This window comes from Helicoverpa armigera, chromosome 1, assembly GCF_030705265.1.
Source record: "Helicoverpa armigera isolate CAAS_96S chromosome 1, ASM3070526v1, whole genome shotgun sequence".
NCBI classification, from domain to species: domain Eukaryota; kingdom Metazoa; phylum Arthropoda; class Insecta; order Lepidoptera; family Noctuidae; genus Helicoverpa; species Helicoverpa armigera.
In genome coordinates this window covers 5,436,297-5,459,648 of record NC_087120.1, presented here as the reverse complement: position 1 = coordinate 5,459,648, position 23,352 = coordinate 5,436,297, and the positions used below count along the sequence as shown (strand labels likewise).

General features: G+C 37.1%; 1 protein-coding gene across 1 annotated transcript in view; it reads right to left on the bottom strand.

Moving 5' to 3' along the window:
- The window catches only part of LOC110375745 (uncharacterized), a 47,305-nt gene extending 24,245 nt beyond the window's left edge, over window positions 1-23,060 (bottom strand). The window contains exons 1-19 of the mRNA XM_049840988.2: window positions 22,900-23,060; window positions 22,678-22,805; window positions 21,001-21,150; window positions 20,738-20,922; window positions 20,562-20,653; window positions 20,296-20,477; window positions 20,081-20,191; window positions 19,601-19,916; window positions 19,115-19,256; window positions 18,543-18,684; window positions 18,101-18,214; window positions 17,585-17,715; window positions 14,318-14,906; window positions 11,417-11,498; window positions 10,342-10,483; window positions 9,942-10,028; window positions 9,010-9,094; window positions 4,533-4,722; window positions 3,876-3,958 (exon numbers count right to left, since the gene is read on the bottom strand). Coding sequence (XP_049696945.2) covers window positions 3,876-3,958; window positions 4,533-4,722; window positions 9,010-9,094; window positions 9,942-10,028; window positions 10,342-10,483; window positions 11,417-11,498; window positions 14,318-14,906; window positions 17,585-17,715; window positions 18,101-18,214; window positions 18,543-18,684; window positions 19,115-19,256; window positions 19,601-19,916; window positions 20,081-20,191; window positions 20,296-20,477; window positions 20,562-20,653; window positions 20,738-20,922; window positions 21,001-21,150; window positions 22,678-22,800 — 2,946 coding nt within the window. The 5' untranslated portion in view covers window positions 22,801-22,805; window positions 22,900-23,060. The remainder of the gene's footprint in view (window positions 1-3,875; window positions 3,959-4,532; window positions 4,723-9,009; window positions 9,095-9,941; window positions 10,029-10,341; window positions 10,484-11,416; window positions 11,499-14,317; window positions 14,907-17,584; window positions 17,716-18,100; window positions 18,215-18,542; window positions 18,685-19,114; window positions 19,257-19,600; window positions 19,917-20,080; window positions 20,192-20,295; window positions 20,478-20,561; window positions 20,654-20,737; window positions 20,923-21,000; window positions 21,151-22,677; window positions 22,806-22,899) is intronic.
- Window positions 23,061-23,352: the final 292 nt, after the last annotated feature.

Here is a 23,352-nt window from a genome sequence, read left to right as displayed (position 1 = left end):
CGCTCTGGCGCTTGATCTTGGCACCTTTGGTAATAATCGGATTGGCTCTAAAGCTCTTAAGCAACAGTTTTGTGCTACTTGGGATGCCATCTAATGAAAGCATATTTTCTTTCTAGCAAAATGTCAACAAAGGTATCTGGATTCTGAAGACAAAACAAAATCCTATCAACATCTAATTAATTTTGCAATGAAATTCTCAGAGTATCAGTGTCGTGACTACTTTTTCATACCTGTTTATTCTTATTTCCTGATCAGGAAAAAAATTGCTTTGCGTCGCATCAAATAGGTACTGAGAAAAAATTCGAGCTGCCAGTGAACGTAGATTAATTAGCTGAAGATTCAGCCTCTATCCTCATCCGTAGTGATAATTAAAAAGAGAAAAAGTCTGTGTCTGCTTTTTAATCATCTTTGCTAACTGATACAGGCAAAATGTTAGCTTGACAAGAATTTTATTAGGACTCCGTTCACCATAGACGAAAGTGCATTACACACTTCATGACTTCAGCCTTCATAGAGGTAGATAACACGAGTACCAAACTCCTTATTGTAAACACTACCATAGGTATCTAAGTTCTATAAAATGTTTTCAAAATAACGTTGGGATTTCAGGCCTCAAATTCAATCAACTAATCTAAGCTAAGCTGGCTAAGCCAGGTACCGTTAATGTATGCTAAGCATATAAACCAACTTTTATAAATGAGTCCGAAGTTGCTTAAACAAATATTTTTCCTTCCCTAATTATTACAGTAAAATTATAATTGAAAAAGTATTCAACAACTATATTAATTATAAAAAGAGTAAATTTTTTAATGGAACTTTTAAATCCCTCCGTTATGAAGCATAAGATGGCAATTTACTTCGAATTCATCTGGTAGTGGACCAGGGCTTATCATGCTCTACGTGATACAAGGCGAACACGGAGGTTTTAATTAGTCTGAAACATTAATCTACAAATAAAAGAGAAATACAAGAACTGCAAGTAGGTACGTGATATTACTTAGACATGGTCGACAACATCTTTTTATTTCGTAACTAGCTGATCCCGCGAACTTCGTATCGTTTAAACCTTCCCTGGACCTCTAAAAACATTTTAAAACCAAAATAAGCCAAATCGGTCCAGCCATTCTAGAGTTTTAGTGAGACTAACGAACAGCAATTCATTTTTATATATAAGATGGAACATAGCCACATGAAAGAAAATTATTACGTTGCATGAAATCGTGATTTTCTTTTTCTAAAAAGCACAGCTGTATTTCAGAGCTGTGTACTGAATGCCCAGGTCTTTGTCAAAGCCTTTCTACATTGTGTGCTGTCTAAAAAAACTACGTAGAACGTAGTACGGACACACATCCGCAAATATTTTGTGTAGCAATCTGTTTCGTCCCCAACTTTATGCAACCAAGTTGAAACAACTTCTGCGTTTTCAAGTTCTCAGACAATCGATCAGTACAACATCTATTATTCCAACATTCCCCTTCCTTTGAAGTTTCATTGAAGTAATTTGATCAAATAACTATGCTTTTGTAGGGTTCGGTCAACCCCATGAATGCTTCTAAGCTTGAACGCGGAATTGCACATTAACTCAAATGTACTCACGAATAGTTATTACTAATGCCCTCCCGTAGTGTGGAAAGGCCTGAAATATTACCGAAGAACATCAATCATGGCAGATACTCTCTTTTTTATGGTCTATTTCAAAAAAACCTGTGAAAAGGATGTGCATGGCACTGTGATGATTGATACGTCTTACTCACAGGCTATTGGCGTGATGAATGAGCCCAAATATGACTCTCTTTAGAATTATAAGACACATTATCTGTGTCATCAATTACCTGTGTAGGAAAAACATAGTGCAGCCAACTGGCTGCGATGTAATACGACCTACTAAACACATTATTATGATAAATGTTAAGCCATTTAGAGATCTGCCTGCACCGTAATGAAAAAAGCTTGTGAGAATAAATTCTGTTTCAGAAATATGTTTTAGCTGTTGAGTGGGTTTAGTCTTTAACCTCTCAAATACTTATGTAATATTTTATTTTATAACTTATGCTCCTGGATTTAAAGCCGCTTAAACTCCCGTTTCGTGGAAACCTTAAGCTCGTTTTAATACTTTGAACGGTGGCAAATGTATCGTATGTTATGTATGTATCGTGTATGCAATTGCATAACTGATTTCTAATAAGTAAACCCCTTTGCACAGGGCGTCGTATCGTAATCCTCACTTAAGACGCGCGCAATACAAGCACGAACTTGTTCAAACAAGTCTGTACACGAAGCGGTGTCGCAGCGAATCGTAGGAGCTGTTTATTGTCATTGTTATTATAGTGTAGCGTGAAACACAAGCGTAAAACTTAACTCTTTGATAAAACAAGTGAATTGAATTAAAATTGGAAAAATATTCATGAAAAAGTAAGAAATAAAAATAATTACTGAGTACAATTACTTACATGAGTAATTGATACCTAAAATAATACGTTTGTACTTCACCGCATGTCTAGTACATACTTAGCGTGTCTACCGTACGAATCAGCGTGCTTTCATCAGCCAACAAAAATGTGGGTACTTAAAAAGGAAACAGTATTCGTAGCACAGCTTCGTAGCATACTGTCGTAGCACAGTGTCGTAGCGTTAGCTACAACGAACGAGTGCGTACTTATTTAACAGTATGTTGGATTTCTTCGTATTGCTATTGTCTTATGCGCTGATGACGATCACGACTTTCTCACAAGGTCTTTGTTAACATTTCCAGATATGAAGGTAACTTTTACATTCACAAAACTCGTTTTAATCATAGGTCACATACTTGTAAATACATAGTTTTAAATAATAGAAATTTTTTCAAGGATTTTGCATTGAAAAGGTACAAAAACATAGGTACTATATGTAAATAACCTTTTTAGTCCCAAACCCGATGTTTCTTAATTATTTCGTATAGGTATTAAAAAATAAAATGTAGGTATGCTTGTAACGAAGTCCCAAATATAAAAAAGTTATAATCGTTTTAAGAACACTGGTACAGAACAGACATTTTTTTTACCTATGAACAACAGTAAATTACAAAACCATCATAAAGAGGTAATCTCTTTAATTACTTTTGTTCTAAAGTCTAATTATTTTAGGCGAACTTCAGACTAATTTCGATATATTTAGCTGCTATGAGAAGTTAGGGTAAGTGAAATGTATAAACAGAAGATTCAATTCATCTCGGCTTCTAGCCACCACTGTGTCCAACGTTTTTCAGTAATTGAAAGTTTTTGAATTCATGTAAGTGCTTAAAAGATAAAATAAAATGTCGAATCCAATCAAATAATAGGTGTTACATTTGGTTCGTCTAGAAAAGTCAGGGCACCCATTCTATTCACACTAATGTGTTTGGGGGAGACTGGTTCTACTAAACCACAAGCCTTCATATAAAGAAAAATAAGACTTTTTAAAATAACAATTAGTTAGAAGATATGGAACATTTAGCAAGAATTTATGCATAAATAAATATAAATGTTTTAACCAAATGATAAAGTCATTATAAGGTTTTGAAAATTATCCGTCTATAATTTTTTCTAGCGACAGGCGTGTACCTTAAAAAACAAATGAAACAAAGACCTTGTACTGAAAAGCCGGATACACAATAATATGTATATCAGGTACTATTATTTTGTTAGTACAATAATATGTAGGTATATCAAGTAACTATCTTAGTTATAATTATTAGTTATAATATATTAGTTTGTACTTAATAATTGTAAAATAAAAACCTTGAAACTTCTCACAAAGATACGAGTATATCTATAATTTTCGATATATTTTAGTCTAACTGAGCGGAGTGAAGGCACATTAGCAGAACCATTCATCAATTTATCTGAGCAGTGACTTACCCAGGCGCAAGAAATAAACTTGAGAGTCACGTTGTCTCGAGGCTGCTTTATCCTGTACGAAGGCTTGCCTGCCACGAATATCACTGGAAATAAATCATTTGTTGTTCAACCTTTTTTGAGAGAGTTTAGTAGTTCTATTATCTTACTGGTGAGAAAGAAATTGTTGGTTAGGAAATGATGTCGGTCAGTTTAGAAATAATTAAGATGAAACTTATTGAAAGGCTTTATCGGCCAATTTATACTACATAGTAATTATCAACCGCTATAACAACGATGTTATGGAATTAATCTACTCATATTAATACGAGCATCGATCAAAATGGTGTAGCAATTTCTGACTGTTTTTTCAAACCTGGTATCAATTTTATCATGTACTGGAATAAGTTAGTGACCATTTCCCCTGCTCATTTCTGAGAAACAGACTTTATGACGTACTAGCCATTTCCCCGCGTTTTCACCCGCGTTCCTTGAAAACCACTGCCCGTACCGGGATAAAATATAGTGTGACCTATGGCACTCAGGAACATTGTAGCTATCTATCAGTGAAAGAATTTTGGAAATTTGACCAGCGGTTCCAAAGATATCTCCCTACATACAAAGTTACTACTTCTTTATAACATTAGTATAGAGTAAAATGACATCAAAATAACTTCTTACCAATAGAAATAAGCACCAACAGTGCCGGGAAGCCAAAGCCCAGCGCATAGCAAGCGTCATCACCGAAACACATGACGCTCCGACGCAGCGCCGGCGTCACCACCATGCCCATGAACCCGCCGAGGTTCACCGTGCAGTAGAAGGTGGAGAAGAACTTCTGCAGCAACTGGTTCTCTTCGGGTAGACGGAACTATGAGAAGATATGGAGAAGGATATTAAGTCTGTTGGTGAATCATCTTAGAAGTTAGATCAGAAGAGGTAAACATGTACCTAGTTATCGGCACGAATCTTGAGCTCTGACCTACATCTGCGCAGAAGTGATTTATTAGCAAAGAACCAATCCCGAGTGACGTCTATGACGCGATGCACTGTGGGCCAATCACTGCTTTAGCCCGCTCCCGCGCCTCACTTCGTACCACAAAAGGGACCCAATAAACTACTTCTGCGCAGATGTAGGTAGCTCAAGATTCGTGCCGATAACTATACAAAACACATAATTCATAGCCCAAGAGCCAGCTACTGCCAAGCCTAAGTTACTTTATGAAGGCTGAAATTATTGAGTTAAGTAAAGTATTTTTTTCTGTATTTTCCAAAGCCACCCACCGTCAGTCAAACTTCGTATTAGTCTATCGTTCATACCCACTGTAAGGCAGATGTACACACAAAGTTTCAGCCTGTATAAAATAACATAGATTTGGCGGTCGCTGGCTCCCGGTCTATCATAAGAATACAACCGTGCGAGTGTTATTGCTTACAAACACTGCTTTTACAAATCATTTAACGATATCAAAATTAAATTATTGGAAATACAGACCCTATATGACAGTTGCAGACATTGATTAAACATACCATTCTCAGGTCTTTGACAAAGCAATTCTACATTGTGTACGAGATCCTACCCGCATTGTCTGTCAGTCTGTCCGTGATAAACTCATACAGGTACGACCTATTTCTATAATCTATTAATCCGTTCATTCAGAAATCAGGATAAGAGTATGAATTTTGACATAAACTCCATTAAATTTGATAAAAAAAAGGTTATAGGAATTCGCAGTAGCGTTTACATATTTAAATTCATGTAAAACCGGGATCTAGTTATTTATTATTGTTAATTATATTTTTCTTTTTAATCATATTTTATGCAGTTATATGTTGGGCGTTCCAAATCCGTCGGTTTCAAATTAATATTCACAACTTATTCACTAAAGTTAAACAAACAGACAGTTAAATATATTTCATATTTCCAATCTATACTAATATTATAAAGCTGAAGAGTTTGTTTGTTTGAACGCGCTAATCTCAGGAACTACTGGTCCGATTTGAAAATTTCTTTCAGTGTTAGATAGTCCATTTATCGAGGAAGGCTATAGGCTACTCTTTATCCCGGTATGGGAAGTAGTTCCTACGGGATGCGGGTGAAACCGCTGGCAGAAGCTAGTATTAACGTAAAGGAACAAACGAAATAAGATACTGTAATACCGTAGCAAATTAGTTGAACATTATAATGAATTGCAAACACATTGAATATCGGAAACTCTGATCACAAATAATAACTATAAAGTGGTAACAAATACTGAAATCACCGCAAACCAATCGCACAAATTGAAATGAGATTTCACAAAAGATTAACTTATACATTGCGTTTTCGGATACACTCCCAGAATTAATATCTGTTCGTATTATGTAACTATTAGATACCTACTGTTTATTTAGTGGTTTGATCTGTGGTGTATTACATAAAGTGGAAAGGAGCTAAGTATTTCTGAAAGAACTTCCTTGCACCTTGGGGGAGACCTTTGTCTAGCAGTGGACGTCTTTCGGCTACTTAGATCAACATCCTCCGAGCCTTTTTCCCAACCATGTTGGGGTCGGCTTCCAGTCTAATCGGATAAGTACTAAGATGACATCACGAAAAAAAAAGGGGTATGATTTAAGCTGTCACCAATTTAATTCATTTTGTGTTTCTTAAATAATAGGGTTTGCCCTCAAAATAGTAGATTTGTCACCAAAATGTATCACCAAACAATATAAAATCAATTCCACAATAAATTACCGAAAATCATGGAGATATGGGGTCAAGTACCAAATAAATGGTTTTGTATGTATTATAATAGGTTTGTCCTAATAGTATTTAAGCAAACTAATTTAAAGAGATCACCAATAAGTCATCTATTATATCACTATAAAATTTCATGAAGGTCTAAAATGTAGGGTGGTCGTCATCATCCTTTCAACCAAAAGAGTCTACTACTTAACTGGCCATGTGCCTCTACCAAGGGTCTTAATTTCCACAGGTAGTATAAATATATTTAAATTAAATATCTAACTGAATAGTAAATAAAACACTTAATTAAAGTCAAAATAATCAATATTTATTGTTAAATATAACAATCACTGAATAATCAGCGCTGGTTTGGATTTTGAAGGGCTACAACCTACAACCCATTCGTTGAGGCCCGAAAGCGCACCAATTTATCTCCCTTCCCTTCCTCTTCCCTTTGAACATATTTTCATTAAAATTATAAACTGATGTATTAAATTGGTAACGAATACATTATTTTAATAACTGAACGAAATGAAATGTAACTACTGTATTGGTGACAAAATAACAAATAAAAAGGAGTCGCAGTCAGGGATCGATTAATCGATTTATTTGGTGACAGATCTACCATTTTGAGCACCAAGCTATTATTTAAGTAATAAAACTATTATTATAAGAACGAAGTTTCTATTCATGTAATGCACTACAATTTTATTGGTAATCCATCTCATATTTTACACATTATATTAACAATAATTTGGTAATTCATACCTGGGAACACTCTTTGTTTATCTGAGAACGAAAATATTTCGTTGCGATAGATCTATTTATTAGGTGATACAACTTGATGATAAATATAAATTTTGGTGACAAAAAATATAGTTCCCAAAAAAAAGTACCTACGTAAAAGTATTTTTACATCACGAAACTTTAAATTCCTCCTACCAAATTCCATTTTCTACCGCTCATAACCATGTTTCTGAAGCACACAGGTACGCCAAAATTTTAATTGCATTTTAAAATCGAAAAGGTATTTAGTGTTTAACTCAAAAACCGCTAACACGACAAAGTACGTTCGTGGTGGGGCCACAGCATGACAAAGTTGCAACAAGCGGTAATGACAACTCAATATTGGTTTTACGTCAACTGCTGGTTAAAAACCTCTGAAAGGAGTGACGCCCGAAACCGCCGTAGTGTTACAAAACCCATAATTAATTTGTGCTGCACATTTTAATTAATATTTCGGGTTTTCAATTGGGCAAGTTGTTGTATTACAATAAAGGTTAACTATTATTCTTTTAGCATAAGCAGACATTTTTATGTGGTAAGTCTGCCTCAATATCTATACTAATATTACAAAGGGGAAAATTCTGTTTGGTTGGTTGGTTGTAATGGATAAACTCAAAAACTACTGGACCGATTTTAAATATTCTTTCACCATTAGAATTAGAAAGCTATAAGTATTATGTGCGAGTAACATAGGCTATATTTTATCCCGGTGCGAGCAGTAGCTCCACGGGACGCCGGTGAAACCGAGGGAAAACGACTAGTCATAAATAAAATAAAATAATCTGCTTATAAATACCTGTATCTACATATAATTTTGAGTGTGTGCAAAAGTATGACGAAGTTAGACTGATGTAGACTACTTTATCGCTACATATTTTTAGTATGGAAGCCTGCTAATGAACTTAAAGACTTTAAAGAACCCTAGAGAAATCGCTAAGTAGTAGGTATATAAACAATAAATTAATCCGCTTTCACCCGAAATCCTAGCTAGACAGTAACCATAGCTCAAGCCTACCCCAGGGAACAATTTGCTTCTAAACATGCAAGCCATCTCAGATGTCTGATGTGACCTCAATTATAATTGTAGCATTGTTTTAGTATACGTCACTATAATAATTCTTAGGTAAGTATATTATATCCTTTGTTCGATTTGATAACTGCATAGTTTAAGAGCATTATTATCTAGCTTTGAGGGCATAGATACTTTGTCAATAAAATCAAGGTTAATAAGGCGATTAGAGGAATTTGTCGCGCACATCCGCACGGTTTGGACAGTGCCAAAAATTGTAGCGGGTAGAGGCGCGTATTCGGATGTCATTTGTATTCGGCCTCGGACCAGTAGTTGACAGATTTTTCAGTCTAAGCTCGCGATTAATCCGCTAGTAGTAAGGTAGTAAGGTCGCAGCTTTCACACTTGCGGATTTTCCACTTGGATTTTCCTCGGCGCTGCTAGTTGCGTAAAAACGTTGTCGTATAGGAACAACCACAAACAATTGACTACTGCTGGTACAAAAGTATAAACGGTGACTCCTGACACCGCGCGAGATATCTTTTACTGCGTAGGTAAAATTTATGCCGAGTAGAAAAACCGAGCGTCTGCACGGTTCAAAATCACCTAGCATGAAAGCTCTGTAAATTGAAACTCACTTGGTCTCCTCCGAATGCAGCTACACACGGCTTGATACCTCCGGTACCAGTCGCTATAAGCAGCAATCCAATCATAGATGTAGTTCTGCAAAAGCAATAACATCAATTAACTTACTACTGTAACTAAAGTACTTTATTAATTAAAGCCCTACTCTATGATTTGCCAACTTTACTCGTCCCATATCATAGAAGACCTTCCATGGCCACTGAATAAGCAAATATCTAACAGTCCCTCGGGCGATCGAAAAGGAAGTGTTTAAGCCGTCATTTAAACACAATAAGCAATTTTTGTTTCTGATGTTTACATATTTGCGATAAAACCAAAGAACTACAGTTTCCACCTGCTTAAGCACTTCAAGACTTTGACTACGCTATGAAACACAAAAGATACAACCTTTATAGTTTGTTCTAGCTTCACTATAAAATTTTCCCGTTAAGTCGAAGTATTAAAAATGAAACAAGTGTATTGTTTTAAAGAATATAATCTCTGGTTGTGGTTCATAAAGGCACTCTGAACTGTGAGGCGGGGCTGCGGTAACTTTCATCAAAGTTATCTTCACGAGCACTCTTTCACTTTATGGAAAACTTGACGCCTACTGTTTGTTTTAGTTGCATAAAGTATACAAAGTATCTGGTTTGGATAGTTTCGTGCGGGAATCGAGGTTTTCGTGCATTCGTTAAGGCAGCATCATTATTTTGAATGCTCTTATATCACAGGGAACTGAGACTTGCACTAAATGTTTAGTCAGATTTCTCAGTTACTTACATTTTTTAGATAATTAACGTTTATATTGTACCAATTTATCCGTAGTGCAAATGAGTGAATATCTGTTACCTACTTATGTACCTAATAATAAAATTGATGTAGGTAATTGTCGACTAAGTAAACAACTCACACAGGTTGGAAACTTAAATAATTTTTATATACTTACGTAGGAGGTAACCTGAGTGGGGGTATCGCTGAACAACAAGTCAATACAGTTCCAATTAAATAAATTATTGAGAAATATAATATTACTCTGAAAAAAAGATAAGAAAATACGTTAGCAAGAAGGCACATGACATGTATGCAATGTTTTACGTATTGCCGTTGCGACAACATAGCAGATTTTCACAAAAAAGGTACTTGACAGTGGTTTCAACCGCATTCCGTGGGAGCCTCTGCACGAACCCGGATAAAGAGTAGCCTATAGCCTGTCTCGATAAGTGTGCTATCTAACACTGAAAGATTTTTTCAAATCTGACCAGTGGCTCCTGAGATAGCGCATTCAAGCAAACAAACAAGCTCCTCAGCTATATAATATTAAGTATAGATTAGTTGAAATAACATACTTGTATCTTCCGATGAAATTGTCAGCCAATATGGCACCCATCAGAGGCATGGTATAGCACATCATTATGAATATATGGTACACCACCGTTGCAGCGTTTTCATGAAGGCATAATACATTTCTTAAGTACAGAGATAGTATAGCTGCAAACATAAGTTAAATTAAGTTAACATCATCAAAGCGTTTAGTCGCGGTTAAGTTGTGACGCATATAGGACACAAAATAGACAAGCAAATATACATAAAAAAAACACAAAAACAAACATGAACACACAAAAAACAAAACAAGATAGGAAAAAAATATGCGTCACAAGCACGCGAATTGCTGAGTATGAAAGATGGCGTGTTAAAAAGGTGGCTAGGTACGCTCCAATAAGTATGTCAGAATGCTGTAATTAGATTAGATCTGAATAAGAGAAAGTTCCAACTGGACCAGATGTGAATTGCTGAAACTTTGCACCAAGTCGAAGAGAGAAAACTCTGTCGTAGTTTGGCATATACTCATTGTCCGCTCGACTGATCAAGAAATTGTTCCGTTCAATTTCTTCCAACCCGAATAAAACCTTTCTTCCTGTACCTCATTACCAGCTACCGAATTCCGTATGAATTTATCATTTAATTACTACCACGTAAGGCAAACCTCTCTGAGCCGTTTCAGTTCGTTACCTACTTATAACAAATCGTGGGAAGTTTAAATTCAAGAATATCTCGTGATCCTTCGAAGGCACGGTTTGTTGCTCAAGCTATCTTGAGACGCTCCTGCTCTAAACTGTTTCATGGTAACCAAGAGACGATCGATTTACTTTAATAAACAAATATCGCAAATAAATATCACGACACCTTCACACACTGACGATAAGGGCTATGGTAAGCTATTATTATTATAATAGCTGGTGTTATGGGTGCTAACACAACAGATAAACTACATATGCGTTACTGTACACATACTTATAAATGCACCCAGACCACAGTCAGACCCAGATTACACAAGTACCGGGAATCGAACCCGGGACCATCAGTTCGGCAGTTGGGCATGGTGAACATCCATAATTTAATAGGAACCATATAACAACGTACTTCTTAAACCACAGAAAGAAAATCTTTCACAAAATTCCGTAGCTATAATACAAAATATCGACGTGGGATGAATCATTTTGTTCTACTAAAAAATAAATTCCCTATAAAAATACAAACAAGCTTCGATTACGTCAATCTGACTTTCAGACACTTTCAACTTGACAAAGTTCTCTATGACTTATTTCCTAAGAAGATAAAAGACTTTTTGGAGTTAATTCTGTTCAATAGAATGATTTATTATTTTTTTAAATACTTTGTTCTTCTAAAAGTTAATTTGTTACAGTACCTAAAAACCTAGATCCATTTTAACATAGCCTGTCTTTAGATACCTACCTACATTATATCTGTAGGTACGCGTAGGCAAACGGCCTGAACGGCAAAAGTTTGAAATGTTACCCAAGATATTCTTGTGAACAAGAATGTAGTGGCGAAGTAAGGACACAAAAGCTTCGGTAAATTTTCAATGAAGTGGCTGAAGGTTCGAAAATGATTTTTCAATATGTTGGAAATACCTTTCGGTATTTTTTTGAGAAATAAACTGAGATCTATCTGTTTGATAGACTGTGTAAAATTACTTTAAAAAGTTTCCAAAGTACCCACCATAATCTATAATTCTATACTTAAATATGAGGGTAGGTAGGGTAATTAGTGACCGATACTTGAACATGTTATTCTACTCATAATGACAAACAACTTTCCTAAAGAAGCTTTTTTTATACTCATTAGTTTAATTACAATATCTTCTTGCCTAGAATTTCGTTGAGAACTGAGACCACATAAAATATAACAGATCGAATACGACATGCAATTTTAGATTCAGATCTAAAGTAAATCTAGTAAGCAGCGACACCTGTCCGAATACTGTAGGTACTGGCTTCACACATGGTATTGTGCGAACTGAAATATCTACAGGTGGGAACAAGTGGGAACTTCATATAGTGGCCCATAAATGTAAATAATTCAGTTTGTTGCTACTAGATGGCGTGGTATTATCATCTTCCTAGACTAAGAGCTATTTCAGACAAGTTTTCTTTGTCTGCTATTTTTATTAACAACTCATGTCTTGCCTTTGGGTAAGTGTCAGTCAATGCGGTTTGCTCCGTGGGTTTGCTGCTACCTACCTATGCTTCTAATTGCACCAGGCCTTATTACAACGTAAGTATATAAGACTGGGCTAAAGCCTCCACATTTAACTTCGCTTCCTTAGCTTTTAGCTTCCATTCATGCTGCGGGTTGTTCGAAAGAGGTACCGCGGAACTAGCACATAAGAAGGCCTACGACGGAACACGACGGCTTTTAGTCAGTAAGAGTCTGACACTCCCTCACCGCTGCTAACCCACAGCGGGAGGGGTCATTTGATGATTTTTTACGTCGTTAAAAAAAAAAAAGGTTCCATTCATACCTATCTATCAGAAATGTAAGCTTACACTGTATATCTTGAAGTAAGGACCAAATTATAATGGTAACGACAGGAAATTATTATTTGCCTTTACAATATTTGTACCTTTGTACCAATTTAGTATTGCACGTTCCGGAGTCTTTGCAGTACCTACAGTCGTGCTCTGCACTTAGGTAGGACAACGTGTGTGCGCACTATGCCGCATTTAATAGAATTAATGTGCGCAGGAGTGTGTGCGCAGGAGTGTGTGCGCAGGGGTGTGCGCAGGAGTGTGTGCAGGAGTGTGTGCGCAGGAGTGTGTGTGCAGGAGTGTGTGCAGGAGTGTGTGCGCAGGAGTGTGTGCAGGAGTGTGTGCGCAGGAGTGTGTGCAGGAGTGTGCGCAGGAGTGTGCGCAGGAGTGTGTGCAGGAGTGTGTGCGCAGGAGTGTGTGCAGGAGTGTGTGCGCAGGAGTGTGCGCAGGAGTGTGCGCAGGTGTGTGCGCAGGAGTGTGCGCAGGAGTGTGTGCGCAGGAGTGTGTGCAGGAGTGTGCGCAGGAGTGTGCGCAGGAGTGTGTGCAGGTGTGCGCAGGAGTGTGTGCAGGAGTGTGTGCGCAGGAGTTTGAGAGGCTATTTTGGGACTTATAGATATTTAAGTGTCTTTATAGTATAACTATAAATGAATAGTGAAATAAAACATCGGTATTGGGTTTTTTATTTATTTTTCACACCTTTTATAACGGCTTCTCCTACAAACTACAAAGTCAGCTTTGCTTGACCAATACTTATAATTTAAAAACTACAATCCAAAAGGGTACCTATCGGTACGTACCGTGTATAATCCCTAACGTTTTACATAGGTAGATATATATTAATAAAATGTTGATTAATGCCTATGTACGTTTATAATCCGAAAAGTGAATCAAATTACAGCCTTTCCTAGTTGATACTTTCCCTTCGACACGAAACGTCCACAAGCAACGTTATTTTGGCGGTTGGCTTGGTCGTTGATATGTCAGTCGTTTTTCAGTCATCAGCTTTGGATCAAACAATATAACATTAAAATTCGGATTAAATTGTAAATGACTTGAATGAATGTTACATTTAATGCTTACATATCTACGCATATTTTAAATGCGGGAGGAATCTATTACATCCAAAAGAACCTACATTGTTATAATAAGCAAGTAGGTTCATTACATCAATGTGAAGTATGAGTACTTAGCAAATGTTAACTGTTACATCAAAACGTGGATCATTTATATTAATGTATTGAATGATTATATAGACACCGATATCATTACTGACTATTAGGCGACTGTATGAGATATAAATAAATAGGAACATCAAAATAATGATTGCTGACATGCTTAAAAACTTAATCAAAAGTAACATTTTATAAATAGTTCTGCAATTCGCGATTTAATAATCAATCCAAAACTTTAAAATAGTAACAAATATAAATACTAATATCAAAAATACAGATCAAAACTCGAAAATATAAATCACAGTAGTAAAGTCTTAGTCTACATCGCTCTCCTTGAAGATGCCATCCAGCGGCTCGTCGTTAGGGGCCGCGGCGATAGCTTCGGCCAGCGCCTTGCGGTACTTCTCGTAATTCTCCTCGTCGTCATCGTAATCATATTCGACGTCTTGTTCGTAATCATCGTCGTCGGTGTCGACCGGTCGCGTGGGCCTCCATTGCGAGGGCTCCGGCCCGCTCGCGGACTCTTCCTCAGGAGGAGCTTGCGGCTGTCCACTATTCTCGGCATTATCATCCGGGATATGAATGACGTAGCGTCGGGTCGTACCGCTACCATCGTCGAGGCCCGGCATCACGGTGAAGCTGCCGAGTGGCAGAGTGAATGTGAGTCCGATGTTGGCATTGCCGCGAAGGTTCTCAATCGGAGTTTCGTCGCCTTGGTACACAGTTCCGGGGGTGTTGTTAAAGTCAGACGCAGCATCGGAGCCTGGGACATTAGGCCCTGTCCCAGTAGGGTGGAGTCGGCTCGACTCCGGGGGTACGCTGGACGCAAAGTTGATGAACTGAGGGAAGCAACCAGTATGCATCGCTAGCTGAGTAAGCATGATGAGATGATCGTTGCGGATGTCGTTGCTGTGGACAAAAAACGGTCATGAATCATTCTTAACAGTGTTAACTACGGATAAGATTCTATTTAATGTGATAAAAATCTTCTCGCTATTTGTTTATTTCGTAACTATTTGCACAATTGCTTTAATACATAAGTTAGGTGCTACTTTTACACTGCCCATTTTTTAAATACATACTATTAGACGATCGCCGCGTCTATCCTCATGCGAACAACTCAAAAGGTTGGGATTTCCGCTTGGTTTATACCAATTTACAAGGCTTTGGTACTATCACCAAGGACTCGTTAGGTGCGGACACCCTCCTGCCCTTACATTTTCATTACATTTAAAATGTAATGCACAAATTCAGCGCCTCTTGCTGATTCAGTATATCGTAACAGATTTATGGGATATTTCATTTTTAATTATACAATTACAACTTAGGAAAAATAAACTTTTTAAAATCTTAGTTCAGTCAGGATTAAGTGATAGTCTAAGATCCGTAGCAGAAGTGCTTTTCTTTTTTACATAATCAAACCAGTAAAATTGGGATGTGCAAACAGAAACACCACACCACGATGGTGGAGCAAATCGAGGAGTATGTCCGGTCTACGAGGGAATTTCATCAAGTCGTTCATGGTTCAAGGAGTTCCAACTCAACAAGGATCGTCTATCGGAGATATCCGAGGAAAGCTACGGGAAAGAAGGCCTTAGATGCCTGATAGAGATAATAAAGAAAAAAAAAAATCTTATCGGATTTTGATTAAATTCAGCAATAATATATACACCAGAATACGTACGTGCTTGCGACTGGTTAATAAATTAAGCAGATGACACACTTCTACTCAGATCATTTTCATAAGTCAGTCAGTGTTTAAAAATAAAATAAAAAACATACATATTACATATTTATTGTAAATATTTTTGTGCTGAGTTGTATACTGTGTTACAGTTTGTACCTATTTCTATATTTAAAATTTCGTAAATCTTAATAAGTTATATACAAATTATTGGCGTTCACTCAATATCTCAATATTGATTTTTATGTACACCCGTGTTAGGAACAAATGATAAATTAAGCTAAAATTCCCTGTTAAATCTTAGATGAGGTTCTTATCGGTCTAAATAACAGTTACCACGTTGAGTAAGAAGACAATATATAAAAAAAAAACATGTGAGAAACGAATAAACAGCAAATCAGGAAAAAAATATAATTTAGAAACTCAGCCATTTTTAAGGAAAGCCGCCATATATTTATCAGCTTTTTATTTCAAATAAAATGAGACTAAAATAACAACCAACCAACGGAGGCCACAGTACAACAAGTACTCGTCGATTCCTCATAAAAGAGTACATTATTATGTATATAAACACTAAATTGAGCAATTTATTGTAGAAACACTCCATGATATTGTAAAAATCCATGCATACGGGTCGATATAATAAATACATACCACTCAAAAGTGGAATGAAAAAATCACCTGATATCCTACGGAATATCAATAATGGTCAAAGTGGATAAAAGTTTTGATAAAAAATTAATTTCTCAAGTAAAATATCTAATTGAAATAGGCCATTAAACCCAACTGTGGCGAAAAATGGAACTAATAACGCCATTTTGAACTTCCATGAAGCTATAATTTTCTATACAAACTGAAAGATTCAAATTGTAACCAAAAAGCAAATGATGGTGGCCAGCAATAGTTCCACTTTTCGCGTCCTTTAAAGAGCCTTATTTTGTAACTTAATTTTAACTTGTAAAAGATAGTATGTGCCAAAAATGTATTGCACATAAGGTTTTAGGCAACTTCATGTACTAAGTATAAAATATCAAAATATAGTTTCTTTAGTTCCCGACAGCCTTCCTCCAGTTGCCTACATGCACGCGCATTATTATCGAATATAATAAATACACAAAGGAAATAAACTTACGAAAACAAATCATAAGAGTCAACTTAGGAGTAACAAAAACAATAGAAAAAAAAACAAAAAAAAAGGTTTGATATAAACTCATCAATCGATTTCGCTATTTAAAAATAAACTTTGTTGCAAAACATCAAAACCCTACGATAATCATGTTCTCGCGATTGCGTATTTATTTAAGTTTTATTTATAAGAGATTTCTTTCCAAAATACAAATTGTAATTTAGGATATGCTTTGCAAATCTGTCTAAACCCTTAAATACTAGTAACACATCAACCAACAAAACTTATAAATAAAACAAACACAGATAACAAAATCCCATTAATCATGATTACCACAGGTGCAAATTAAAAATAATACTAAAATCATTGATATACAACAACCCAAGATGCAGTCTCAAAAAAACGTACGTAATTTTTTTACGAAAATCCGTCAATGTCACCTGCCCTTATTTAAACTCGGCGCGTGTGTTACTGGCCTTATAGATCGAGAGCCAATACCCGTCAAAGCAACCGTCAGTCAATCTTCGTAATAGTCTATCGTTTATACCCACTGTAAGGCAGATGCACACACAAAGTTTCAGCCTTTATAAAATAACGAAGGTCTGGCAGTCACTGGCTCTTGGGCAGGACACAAACGCAAAATTTTTTGAGAACGTTTTTGAGACGTTGAGTATGAATCTTGGGTTTTTTGTATATCAATGATTAAAATGCGACCGTGGACGCCATTAGTCGTCAACGGGAGGTTCGAAATAAGACGGTATCATTGAGTGAAAGAACCTGTAAACAGCTGAACGCCCCACGCTAACGTTTTGAGGCCTCGGTGTCTTGTAGTTATAGTTGTAGCGATTTTCCGACTTGTCGAAAAGTGGGTCCCAGGCGCATGTGGGGCGGTAGAAGCCGGTCAGCGGCTGTAAAATGTACATTCATAAATATATCTTCATATATAAAAATCATTAATTTAATTGGCGAAGGTTCTTTTTAAAAATACCAAAAATTAGGCTGCGTTCAAACCAAAGTGACTGACAGCCGCCGAATGTCAGTGTCTATTCATATTACGCATAACGTATCGTCGGTTACATGTGAACGAAAAAGTGAATATGTATGGAAATACAGTAAACAGCGTAAGGTTATTCGCTCACATTCGGCGGCTGAATCATTATTTTGAGCACAACCTTAGACAAAATCATCATCTGCAGACTGAAAGCCGACCCCAACGTAGTCGGTAAAAGATTAGGCAGATGATGATTATATTATTAAAAGAGTATGTATATGAAAGTAATAATAATAACATACAGCATCAAGTATGAGCTTGGCCATGCTGCTCAGCACAGAGACATGGCGGAGGTACTCCGGGGGCCATACTTGGAATAGGCCGTTGCGGTTGATGGACCAGTGCTGAGCATCCTCCTGTCAAAGCGTAATGAAGTGTTAGAACCTTTCTAAATGTGAAACCTTTTTGAATATAGTATGGAAACTTTTTGGAGGAATGAGTCGTTTATCTGTACTAAAATTGCTAGTGAGCAAAAGCCACAGCATTGGTAAAGCTAAATTGTTATTGTATGTACCTACATTTTTGTAATATCTGCTAAATTGTATGTAAAATTCAATTTTTCAAACAACACAAGGGAATTTAAGTGCAGTAATTTTCAATTGTTAATTATGTTCAATTCTAAATAGTTTCATTTTCTACTAAAACTTTTATACATTTTGTTATTAAATGAATGGTGTATATTACCCTAACAGCGGGATCGTTGTCATAGGCCTCGCACAGTTCCGTAACGTTCTTCATAAGCCAGTTCATGACTGGAGGCTCGTTCCAACGAGGGGACGTCATCTTAGCATAGATGAAGAACAAATCCTGCAGGCCATTGGTCCATCTGTAATTAATTTCAAATTAAAGCTTGCTAAAAGACTTACAGCCTTACTACAAAAACTTAAACATCTCTTGAACACTTGTCTAAAAAAGTGTGGCTGCAAAATGGACCTTTCAACGTAATAATCTGACAAGTGTTCAACAGACGTTTAAAAGTTTTGTGGTACGACAGTTAGATTAAATAAATCATTTTACGTTCACCTCGCTCTCAGTCTATGAAATTGAGGGATAAGAATCGATACAGCAAAACAATATGTAATTTGTTTTAAGCTGATTTAGCCTGTGGTACGTAGGTGCATAACATACAAGCCTGGTTGGTGGTGGCACTTAACTTGTGGATAATAAATGAATTTGATTTGATTTTTAATTCAACTTTGCAAGATAATTACCTCAAAAATGTATTATAAGAATAGATAAAATAAAACAAAACATACGGCATTTTAGGATCACTAGCAAAGATCGGATGTTCAGTAACTGTAGTGTTGGAAACCTTGCAGCATTCCAAGATCTTCAGGAGCACTACAGGGTGGGCCAAAATGGCCTCTCTGAGTAGAGCATCGGCAGTACCAAGGTCCTCTGAAAAAACATTAGACATAAATCCTTAAGTTTTTAATAAGAAACATGCTTCAAGGCTCAATTTAAAGTATAGTTAAAGTAAAATAATTTTGCTTTCCCGAGTTTAAACATTTCTGGAGACATTCAAAGGGTCAAGTTTACTAAAGGGTATTGGGTTGCCCGGTTAACTGAGTTGAGAGGTTGGATAGGCAGTCGCACCTTGAAAAACACTGTTACTCAGCTGCATCCGGCTAGACTGACAGCCGACCCCAACGTATGTAGTTGGGAATAGGCTAGGCAGGTGATGATTCGGAAGGGGCGAGTTATTTTACGTGAGCTCTATATTCCAGTTTAAAAGTACTTACGCTTGTTCTTAACAGCCACATGGAAATGTGCGAGAGCATTCGAATAGTTGATGTTATATAGAAGACAAGCATCACGGTGACGGTCAAAGTAGCTAATTGTTCCAATGAGCCACTCATGCTCCCTAGCTCTCAAAGCCAGTACATCAATGATAGATATTATTGCCAACGGATCCGAAGGGTCAATGACCACCATCATTTTTGCTATCTCAAGCGCAGTGCGGTGACAAGCCTTGTTTGTAAGCAAGTAGATGTACTTCAGCATAGCTACGTGGAATGGACGATTTTCCATGAACTTGTATTCTAGACGGACATTGTCCTGGAAAATATTTCAAAAATTATTAGGTACAATTCATTGAGAGTTACGGAACCTTTATGGTGTAAGCAAACAAACAAAAATTCCTCTTTTACCTCCCCACTCAGAGACATTAAATGGTTACTTAAGCCATTTCTTAGGGGAGGTTAGGTGTATTAGTATAGTACCTGCGTCAGAACAAATAGCGGGTGGGCAACGTACTGCAGGTATGTAACAACATTCTCAACTATCTCGTTGGCGATGCCCGCTTCTTCCACACGGAACAGACGGTCGGATATCTGAAAACCAATATTAGTAACTCTTAATACGTCACTAAATAAACTTCAGTTGACAATGATTATTATCTTAAACATTTTGAGAAACAAATGGTTACAATACAAACCTCCAGCAAAGCCTCAACATGCATATTGGCTCGAGCTTCTTCCATAGTCATCAGAAGAGTGCTGGTGGAAAGAGTTGAGAATCTCGTCAAGAAGGCTCGATGCATCTTCTGGTAAGCCTCGCTATGATTAAACACGAAATACTTCTTGACTTGGTCTTCTTTATACTTGGCCATTGTGAGCCCTGAAGAATAAAATCAATAATTTAAATATTTAAATAAGTATATAAATATAAGGTAAGTACTGTCTGTTATTGCGAGTAACTGACCAGTGTTCCTGAACTCGTAGATTGTAGTATCCTTATTAGGATGAACTAAAACGCGCTTCATCGAAATGGCGCGATTGGATGGATGACGAGCCCTGAAAAATACAAAAGGGAGTTTTGATTATTGAGATTATTCAAACTTAATTAAAAATATGGTTTTCTTATAAAAGAAATCCTACCTGCGGTTGTTCTCAGTATCTGGACCAAAGAGTCTCCTGAGCTCATTGGCCACGTTCAGATGTTTCCGATCACGGGCCAACACGAGCAAAGCCTCGTTAGTCTTCTTGACTTCGGCTTCGGGCGCCGGCGGTGGATCTCCTAACATTGCGTTCACCTCTTGCAAAGAACGATCGATGTCATCCAGCTGAAATCAGATGGTCAGGATTTTAGGAAAAAGTTATTTAAAAATCAGTAGTTAGGACTCTAAATCTAAAAGTCTTACCTCCTCGAGTGGCTTTCGAGCTTTCCCCTTGCCTTTCTTCTTAAAATTCTTCTTCTTAGTGGCGGGAGCAGTTTGGGCAGCCACTTTGTCACTCGTCTCTTCCTCACGATCGGATCCATGTTCCGATTCCGAATTAGAGCTCAACATCAACTAGAATAATTAGAGATATTATTAGTACTGATCATCTTAAAGGCTAACTGTACTATTTACTTTATGATCATACTATACATATTAGTATACATATTAGTATTTCGTCATTTATTTTCGCTGAGCTACGAAAGAAAGTATTTAGCAAATGCAAGTTTTTATTTCTATCTGTAATTACGAAATGATTTCTTACTTTTCATTTTAGTACCTAATCAATTCGTTTCATTTTGACATGGGAGCTCAGCAGATATTTTTAATATGCGCAAGCGATGCATTAGGGTAAGTAAAGCCTAAGTTTGTTAACTTGATATCAAGCTTTAAACAGGGAGATGTAAACATTATTCTGCATTCTCTCTAAGAGCTCTTTTAATTTAATCAGTTTAAAATCTATTCCTTATCCTCCTCAAAACAACAGGCGGAACTGTTGTTTTTTTTCATAGTACTTTATTTTTATCCGTATCCACATATGTATTATGTTTGAGCTTGAACATTCCTCGGCACTGCCCAAAAGATGTAGATTTCCGTCTTTGCTCATACGTCTTAAAGAATTTACGAGTCTCAAAACAGTTTTTTGCTTAACTTGTTTGAGAAACAACCAATCCTAAGCGCAAGCGCCTCGAGTCAGAAGTTTACAAGCGACGACTGTCTGACGAGGAACACGTTGCTCAAAAACAACAAAGAACACGTTACGAGGCTGCCTCAACGAGTACTTGCTCGTTGTTCCTCGCAAATTGAGCTGGGTAGCTAGGTAGCTCTGGCTATACGAGTTCCTGGTAGGTCGAAAAGCTTTCCAGGGACCGCCTACCGCCCTTATTGATCGCAAAATACGGAACACAAAGGAGCCGCGTACAGCGCATGCGTGATAAGAATTCAAAATGGTGGAGGCAAGGCCATTTTGCTAGCGGCTGTAACGAATGTTTTCGAATTTCCTAAAGATATTCTGTAGAACTTACAATAAGTATCTTGTTTTGAGTTCTCAATTTACTGTAGGAAAAGCAATCTTTGTATTATAAGAATATCTCCAGTTGTTTAAAGTCGTCATCAAACAAAGGACTGCAGGCTGCGCTTTACGCATGTGCAATGACCCACCCACCCCCGCGCCATTTTGTTTGCTGGAGCATTATTGATTCCTGTACAAAATGGCGGATTTTTGTACAGCAGAAATGACAAAGGGAATGCAGTAGATCTATACCTGACCTGTTTTTCAAAGAACTCTTACTTAGATAAATCCCTACCGATGTTTAAGTACCTCCATTGTGGCACTAATTTATTGTATCACCGCAAAAGGTGTGGTGCGGGTTCACAAAATAGAATTATAGAATTTAAAAGGGGAATGATAGATAATGTTGTTATTATTGTAATCACCTATATCATTTAAAAACGCAAGCCAATCATCAGCCGCTTTGCCAAAGTCAACAAGTCGCTATTCTCCAAATTGCTAGCAGCTCATCAGTGTCTTTGTTAGGAATTTTACACTGCAAATTTTCAGTTGCAGTCAAATACATAGCTAATAATTAATTATTCACTTACCCCAGCAAACTTGGACTTGCCCGGCTGTTGAGCATACAGCGGCTGGTAGTCTTCATCAGAGTCATCCGGGGGTGGGGGAAGATCGTTGTTCCCCGCCACCCGTCGAAAATTGCGTGATGACATGGTGTCTGTAAATAATACACACCACTATTTATTTCCCCATAAAAATAGATGAACACAGTCACAAATCAATTCAAGAATAATTTAAATTTAAAAATGCACCTTATATTAACGAGACCACCTTGACGAGTGGCCGCCGCCGTAATACTGGGACCTAGATCTAGCTCGCTAGCTCTGCCTAGGGCTTGGAACATGCGCAAAGATGCCAATCAATAGTTTAAAGCCTCGATTTCAGACATGCTCAGTCGCGAGCCCCGGAAATATTGATTTATGGCTAGCTTATATTTGCTAATTGACCCCCCACCACCCTGCAACCCTCGGGGCTAGGTACTCTGTGAACCTTACCATAAAATAATTATTTTACACAATTATACGAAATAACCATCGTAATGCAATGTTGTCATCAGCAGCATGTTCTGCAGACGTTCTGTCTTTATAGATGAAATAATAAGAATAAGATGAAGAATTTTGTATGCTAAATCTTACCGACTTATTTTCCAGGTGTTGTTCTCAGCCTTGTTGATACGTATAGGGAAATTCAACCCGAATTCCTTT